At 30.7% G+C, this 9,120-nt stretch overlaps 1 protein-coding gene across 1 annotated transcript in view; it reads right to left on the bottom strand.

The window, feature by feature from the left end:
• Window positions 1–4,761: 4,761 nt before the first annotated feature.
• LOC105624776 (glutamate receptor-interacting protein 2) overlaps window positions 4,762–9,120 on the bottom strand; it is a 39,488-nt gene continuing 35,129 nt past the window's right edge. Inside the window, 2 exon segments of the mRNA XM_012206127.1 lie at window positions 4,762–5,086; window positions 5,183–5,407. Of these exon segments, the coding sequence (XP_012061517.1) occupies window positions 4,762–5,086; window positions 5,183–5,407 (550 nt within the window).

Here is a 9,120-nt window from a genome sequence, read left to right as displayed (position 1 = left end):
TAATTAATTAATAATAAACTAAGTAACTAATTAATTTAATTAATTAATTAATTAATTTAATTAGTTAGTTAGTTTACGTTTACGTTTACTTAGTATAGTGTGTGTGTGTGTGTGTATATATATATATATATATATATATATATATATATATATATATATATATATATAAAAGCGTTAATATATGTATGCAAAATTTCTTATAAGAAATCTGGTCGATTAAATGAAAATGTCATATCTTGCTCGGTTTCTGTTGCCAATCTGCTCAAGTTTTATTATCAGCAGATTGTTCGGTTTTTACTCGCAATCTGCTATCAGATTCTGTCAGCAGGTTTTGTTTTGATTTTTGCTGCCAGTTTATCTATTTGCATAGAATGTTAACAAATTTTGTCAGCAGAATGCGATATCAGTTGTGATCAGTCTGCTAACATCTTTTGATCAAATCTGCTACCAATCTGTCGATATCCTGCTAATTTTATCTGGGTATTTGGGTATACATATATGCGAATAGAATTACATATATAGAATTTAGTATAGAAAATTAATCTATATTTATTTTTATAAATAAAATACACATGTGTACAAAAATATATTAGAAACATTTAATATTCGAAGCAACGCTTGAAAAATTACAGCTGCATTCCAAGAACGCAAATATTAACATCGCTAACATCCATGTTCATTTTAATTTTACGCTGATCTCTAAAATACATATCTACTATAAAAATTGTTATAGTTACAAAGAAAAAATTTTAAAATATTTAAGATATTAAAATTCAATTGATTACGAAGATATTAACAATTTAATCACAGTATACATATATTTGTATCGCAACTCTGTCAGCATCTTTGATTTTGATTAGGTTGGCCAAACTGAAATGCGTGAAATAAGTATGTTATCTAGCGTTACCACGGTTACCACTTAAACTTTCTTCTCTTTTCATTCTTTTATTCGTTTTCTCAAAACTTTTCACAAAACTCACTAGATTTATTCGCGTCAAAAATTTCAAGAGGGATATATTTTAGTCATGTTGTTTTTCTTCTAAGTGGAGGCGTTAAAAAAATATAAAGGTCACCTCAATTTTTTTAAACGGAATTATACAATTTTTTTTTACATAATATGATTTCTCTAATTATTCTACATATAAAACTATTAATGTAGAGTTATCAAAAAACCAATAGTTTACGAGATATTTTATACTTTATTCTGGCATATATCAACTTAAAATGAGTAATAAAAATAATATGAGCTAAAGGACCATAGGAGTCGGCACTATAATTAAATTGCGCAAAATTTAACAATCGGTTATAATACAGTACGTTTTGACTCCGTTTTTTGCGCTATCTTCAAGCAGCCATCAATAGACTGGCAGCAAACTATAATTACAAAGAATTGCGAGTATATTGTAGAAAAAAACTTTGCATAATTCTATTCCTGCCAGCAATGCAGTGAGTATCCATTCTCAATATTTTACTGTTGTGCCACAGAGTTGCATAGCTGAGTGGTTGTAAGTAAGTCTTCAGCTAAAGTAATTTAGTAATGAGAATTAACTCATTACAACATAAAAAAGATGAAAGTAAAAAGAGAGAACAATTTTTTAAAAGAAAAAACGCTCACCGCATAACTGTCGCAATTGTAACAAAATAAATAACAAAATAAACTATTGCCAATTATTGTCGAAACATCATCAGTGGTCATCACAAGTTAAAAATTAAAAGATTAAATTAAATCTTGACCTCAGCAAACGAGAATGGATTAAAATGGATTAAAATGGATTGGATCTGAGCTGACATTAGTTTAATATTTGAAAAAAAAAAAAAAAAAACAATATTTCATATTTAAGGATTACAAATTTTATTCCTAAGACATTAATAATAATTATACCTGAAATTAACTATTTCAAATTGGTATTAAAAAAACGCATTTTAGTGGGATTCGAATCTGGAAACTTTGGATTATGAATTTTCTACATTACCCGCTATATCACTTTTTCAATTAGTAAATGTGTTATTCATTTTCTACTTCAATTACAATTACAGCTAAATTAGTAACGAAATTATATAAATATAATAAAAATATCATCATTTAGATATAATAAAGTATAAACAATTTACTATAAGACAACATGAGTAAGTGTCAGATAATCTCGTTTGTCGCACGTCGTGATTAGCCTAATATTCGGATTGTGTTCGACTTGGTTTGCGAGTGTTCACATCGATCATTCATTTTACTTCTAATCAAAGAGAAACAAAATATAGCTCAATTACGTTTATGTTACAACTTTTTTTAGTTTAGTTGGATTAAAACGAAAAAGTTTTCTATTTATAATTTTGGATAATTTAAGTAGCATTTATGGTTCATTTTTAGATAAAAACTTTTTTTATTCAATTAGATTGAAAAACTGCATTTCATATTTAGAATATTATATTGAATTGAAGTATTCACGTTGCACAGAAATTGCTGATATTATTTTTGAATTTAATTGAATTAAAAAATCTGTACTTCCTATTTACAATTCTAAATTGAGTAGTATTCACGATGTGCTAGAAAATGTTAATATTATTTTTAACGAAAGGCATAGAGATATGCTCTATGCAATTCCTATAAATGAATAAAAATTCATTCAGGATTCAAAAAATTCATTAAAAAGGATTCATTTTAACATTCATGAATCAGTATTTCTGAAAATTTGAATCCATTTTAATGCATTTCAATTCATTCTCGTTTGCTGGGATATATGTTATTAAGAATTAAAATTAACTATCGCGAATATTCTAGTCCGGACGATCAATTATCAAATTTTGCGTAATCTATTTATAGTGTCGATTTCTGTGGTCCTTTAGCTCATATTTTTTTAGTACTCATTGTTAAGGCTCCTGAATAATCGCCGCGACCATGTTGAAATCGTGACTTCAGAAGCGAGGAATGACACGTTAATTTATGTTGCATACCATTTTAAATAAATACAATTTGGATAAATCTAAATGACGAGGCGATTAAGTATTAAAATTAATTTTTAGATGTTATAAAATGTGAAATACTAATTTACGGGAAATTTTTCGGAAAGTAATGAAATGCCTAAAATGTGAAATTCTAGTCTATTTTTTAGTAAATTGATATACTATCTTGATCAAAAAGTTCCCGGAATTCATTTAGAAAATTCAAAATACAAATTTTATTCAAAAGTGATATTGTCCTCTTCAAAGTACTTCCCATCGATTACAACGCACTTATGTCAGCGCTTGATCCAGCTCTCGAAACATTTCTGGAATTGTCAGTAGCCATCAGAGCCATCTTCGATTTTTCCGTTACCTCCTTTCGGCTGTTAAAACGCGTTTCCCGTAATGGTTTTTTCATGCTACTCATAAACGGCTGTTTTCTTTAGAATATCACTGCCGAAACAGTTTCCCAACATTTCCAAGGTTTTCATACCAATTTTGAATCCATTTTTAACGCAAAATTTAATACAAACTCGTTGTTGCAAATTCAACTCCATTTTTAAAACTGTAAAAAATCGAAAAGTGCAGAGGTAGATGTACTCAAGACGGCGTAACTTTACAAATGTCAAGCTATGGTGATAAAATTTGGTGGGAATGTCAATGATAGATGTGGCAACCTAACTAAAAAACAGAAAATTCAAATCAGACTCAGAGCATCACCTGGTGGTAATTCCGGGAATTTTTTGATCAAGGTAATAAACTAGCTTGTTTTTTTTTTGGTCTATTTTCTGTTCCATTAGACTGCACTAGAACTCTCTTGCTTTCGACATATCAAATATATTTGAATATCTATTTGAAATATATATTTAAAATGGATATTGCGTGGTTTTTCGCCGCAAATGGTGCGAACAAAGAGGAAGAGCATGCAGTTGACAGGCGAAAACTTCGCATATTAAGAAAATGTTTGCGTGATGTTAAATTAAATATATGAGTAAAAGATAAAAATATAAAGTGCATAAAAATCACATGAAAATTAAAAAATAAAAATTATAATAAAAAATAGAGATTTATGAAACAGGTTAAAAAATATCCTTTTTCTATTCAGATGAAGATTTCTCCCCAATTCAGAACAATTTAGGATTTGTGCTATGTTCTCTAATACATTTTTCTATACGAGTTTTAAATACATTGTTTTTTTACTATATACAATCCAGAACAAGAGTAATGAAATAACATGTATTTATATCAATTCTATATAGCTCTGAGAATTTTGCAACACTTCCCCATACAATATCCAAATTTTTTAACATTATGTTTAACAGCATTTCTTTTTGTTTTTGAACTACATTCATTATTATTCTCGATTATATATATAAGAAATAACAAATAAGCACAATTTCCTATCAAAATACGTATGTACGTGCATACATGTATGTACATCCGTGAACACTTGTTAAATTTTCGTAAAAAGTTTAAGAGGAATGATATAAATTCGCCTTATGATCTCACTTTCTCGTAACTTCCTTACATCTTGGTATCGATTATGTAAATTTTCATTTTTTCACTTTTAGTACATACCAATCTCACGTGAAAAGTTTCACTTTTAAATGATATCAGACTTAATGATTATCTACGAAAATTATGAAAAAATGAAAGAGAGAGAGAGAGAGAGAGAGAGAGAGAGAGAGATAAAGGAGAAAAGCCAGCTTACTTATTTCACGCATGCGCATTCCATTTTGCCAACATAAAATCGGGAAAATGCTAATGTATATTGCGCTACTGTATATTGTGATTCAATTGCAGGTAGCGATTGATTGTACCAATCTACAAAGTTTTTACAATATTTTTAGGAGATAAGGGTCTTGCTATTGTTAGATCTAAACGCGGTCCGGCTGCCGCGATAAGTGGAACGGCTAAACAACAATCGCAATCCTCTGTGCTGGCCTCATTTACTCGAAGAATCCTATCGTATGGTCGTAATATACCATCACATGGTCCGCCGGGGCGCAAACGATTTATGTAAACTCCTCGTTCATAAAGACCATCCGATACCGAGAAACCAAAATCTTCATAAACTGGATCCTTATGAAGCGATACGTGCACTATTTGTTGGGATCTGCTGTTAGCACCATTGCTGCGCTCTTGTGTTCTGATTTTTTAAATATAAAAAAAAGAAAACGTTAAATGAATGAATAAAAACAAAAGCTATTGAAAAAATCTTGTTTTTGAGATAATCAATTGATACTTCGGATAAGATGGTATCGACAAATCTAATTGTCCGCTATCCATAGAGGCGGTATCCCAAAGTCTCAATATCTCCGGTATGGTACTGCTGTTTTCTTCTAATTCGCCCCAAGAATCCATCGCGCTGTCTATACTGGGAAGACTCTCTCTACCTGAGCGTAACGCACCATTAGCAAATTGTGCCTGAAGTGTATCACTTCCAATATTGAGCTCTCTACAATAATCCCTGCAAAAATTAAATGTCTTTCAAATCTTAATCTTAATATTCCGAAGATTAAATCACAAAATAGATATTCAATGCGAGTCAACACAAGTTCGTCATGTGTAAAATTCATATATTTGAAATAAAAAATTATATACGTTTCAACTTTTAGTATTGGGTACATATTCATTCGTATATTTTTTATGGCTTAAGACTTAAAAATCTATTGTAGATACGAACTAAAGGAACACGGCAGTGTCTCACAATAACGCTTCGCTTATTGTATGAACGCCATTGCATGTAAAAGTTTTAGGATGCATTCCGATATTCACTGCTAGTGTTGAAACTATATATAGTATACGTTATATGCACTATAGATTTTCAGCATTGGCAGTGAATATCAAATCGCTTAATCGTAATCTAAGATTCTAAAAAGCGATAAATTGATTGGCGACGAGGCAAATGATAAGTCACGTGACTGTCTTCTTATTTGTTGATCATAAGGATAAGGCGTTAATCTTTCGATGGAACGAAAATTTGCGACTATGATCACTTTAAAGTTATGACGTTTCTCACTCACTTGCTCTTGCGCAGAGGATGCGACAATTAATTAATTAATTCCGACGCAGCTAATCAATGAATCGTTTTTTACGGTCTAATCGGTCTTACAATTATGATTACGACTTTTACGTATAATGGTTTGCGTCGAGACATTATCGTGTTTCTACATTTAAATTTTGAGTGACATTTGATTATAATAAATTTTATTTTTTTTATTCGATACTACAAGTAATTTTTTAAATGGATGAATATTCTGTTATATAAATACGATGACATTTAAATTTTAATACATAAGACAGATGACATTTAAATTTTAATTATTGACAATAGTTAACGATGTACTGACGACTTTATATCACTTTTGTAATTTGTTAAACAATTAACTCTTTTGTAATTTGTTAAACAATCATGATGAATTTTGTTAATTTCGCATTGGATGAAAGACCGAAATGTGCAAATTCAAAGTATGCATAAATGTGCAAATGAGCGATCGAATTGAGCTATAGAAAATTTTCTCAAAAATTGAGCCAACTTCATACGGATCGTTTTATAATCCAGTTAAATGCAATTTTTAAAGGCTCTGTAGAAGATTCCGAGAAAATTCTAACTAAATCTTGTACTGGGTGAACAATTACAATTTAAGAGGAATAATGACCCATTTGAACGCTTGCATTGAACATTTCTCGTTTATAGAAACGTAATTATGATAGATCAATTCAATAGATTTTATCAAATAGAGTATAACTTTAATACATTTTTTTAATAAAAATAAAGTAATTTTTCTATACTCATTTTTACATATATCTGGCGAGACGTTACGGTTTAAAAGTAATATAGCATGAATGTGTAATCTTCCTGTTACAATAATTTGCCCATTGCAGTTTTTGTATTATAATAATTACATGTGCATAATCTCTGTAATATTATCGGTGTATAATCCTTCTATTAAAAAACTGATTTCAATATTTGTATTACCCTAACTACACGCATGTTATTCATTGTATGTAGTAATTTCGCACAGGATTATAGTAATCATATAGATTATAATATTCACCCAGTGATTCTTTTCCGTAAGGTAAAATCAAGATCAACATGAATTTCTTAAAGTAAGAACCACTATTTTTTATTTTTGTAGCATATTTCTGTAACTGAAGTCAAAACACTACCCAGAAATATTGGCGGGAGGTTGACAGATTGGTAGCAGATTTGATCAGAAGATGTTAGCAGACCACAACTGATGTCGCATTCTGCTCCTGTTCTGCTGAATAGAACCTGTTAACATTCTATGCAAACAGACTGGTAGTAGAAATCAAACAGAACTTGCTGACAAAATCTGATAGCAGATTGCGAGCAGAAATCGAGTAAGGTCTGTTGACATAATTTGACAGCAGATTGGCAGCAGAAACCAAGCAAGATCTGCCATTTTCATTTAAATCAACCGATTTCTTATAAGAAATTTTGTGTACATATATATAAATATAATAATACGGTAATAATTATATATATTTATATATACTGAGGTGACTAAAACTGAGGTGACTAAAACTAGAAACAATCAATACAATTTTATTGCTAAAATATTGATTAGCTTCACATTTCAAAACACATGAGAAAGTTATAAAATAGTCAAAAAAATATTCGGAGATTCAAAAAGCTCCGAAAAAATTTAGGAATCTTTAAGAGATTTGCCTATTCACGATTTACATATGCCAATTCTTGTAGGAAAGTTTTCTTCTTACAAGAAACAAGTCAATCTCGTGGCGATGTTGTATATGAAAATAACAGATCTTGCTCAGTTTCTGCTGCTAATCTGCTGTCAAGTTATGCAGCAGACTCTATTCGGTTTCTGTCATCGATTTGCTAGTATAGCATGTCATCAGAGTGTCATATTTTTGACAGCAGTTTACTGATATTGTCTGATAATACAAACTCTGTGTACAATTTGCTGCCTTTCTGCAATCAGAAATTGGTAGACGCCGCTCAAAATCTGTCTCTTTAGATTTGGCTATAAAGTATTTTTTCATTAAGCACTTTTTGAATTATAAAACTTGACAGTATTATACTGCTGATATTTGGTCTGGTATTCGACTTGCTTACACTTTTTTATACTTTTTACACTTAAAATGAGATAAATATATATTATATTTGGTGCTGAAAAGAGAGGAAGCGAAGATGCTGAGTGTAAAAAGTGTAAGCAAGAACAAATTTATTAGCATTATCCAAGGTGTATCACATAGAAGTTACTTATTAAATTTAATTTGTTTAGTGCGCGCGCGCGTGTACGTACTCGCGTACGTGCATATGTTGGAGAAGGGAAGGAGAGTCAAAGTTATATGTACCATAATCTTATTTTTCTTCGTTATCTGGACTGATTATGGAGGTTTTTCAACACAGGTAACACAGTGTAACACTGTGTCTTACATAGTGTTTCAACTATGACAGTTACACTGCTCGACACCGTAAAAAGCTAAGTACGAGCGTGTAAAATATGTCAATGTTAATCAACTTTTTAAAAAGTTATTTGGTAGCCGTACTTTTGCAATAAAATTTTCAAAAAATTACCTTCTTAAGTTTAAATAAAAATCATAAATCTATGATACTAAGTATCATTATAAGAATAGAATGGAAGATTGCAATGCATTGGTATTACATTATGAAACTGCGTTCCAAGAAGTACTTTACATAGTGGAACACAGTGTAATATCTCTGTGTTCTAGCTGGAAAACAGCCTATGTTTGATAAGCAGCTTCAGATCGACATGCATTTTTCTGCTTAGCATTGATACAACGAAGATTCCAACCCTTTATGCTTGATTTATTCTTTGTTTCTCACGTTTGGGATATTTAATGTAAATAAGTTTCTTTGTCTCTCAAACTCGATCGAAAAGGGTAACTTTTCCCATCCTCCACACATACACGTACGTATAGTCAGAAGCAATGAGGTTGCGACATTTTTTTTTCAATGGGTTTCGGAATGCAGCTTATCAAGCGATTGGTTCTTATTTGTAAATTCATGAATGAGAACCAATTGCTTGGTGAGTAAGCTGCATTCCGAAACCCATCAAAAAAAAGTGTCACAACCTCATTGCTTCTGATTGTACACACACACACACACACACACACACACACACACACACACACACACACACACACACACACACACACACACACACACAC

This window comes from Atta cephalotes, assembly GCF_000143395.1.
Source record: "Atta cephalotes unplaced genomic scaffold scaffold00088, whole genome shotgun sequence".
Lineage (NCBI taxonomy): Eukaryota > Metazoa > Arthropoda > Insecta > Hymenoptera > Formicidae > Atta > Atta cephalotes.
Note: the sequence above shows the minus strand (reverse complement) of the source record. Positions and strands in the feature narration are given on the sequence as shown.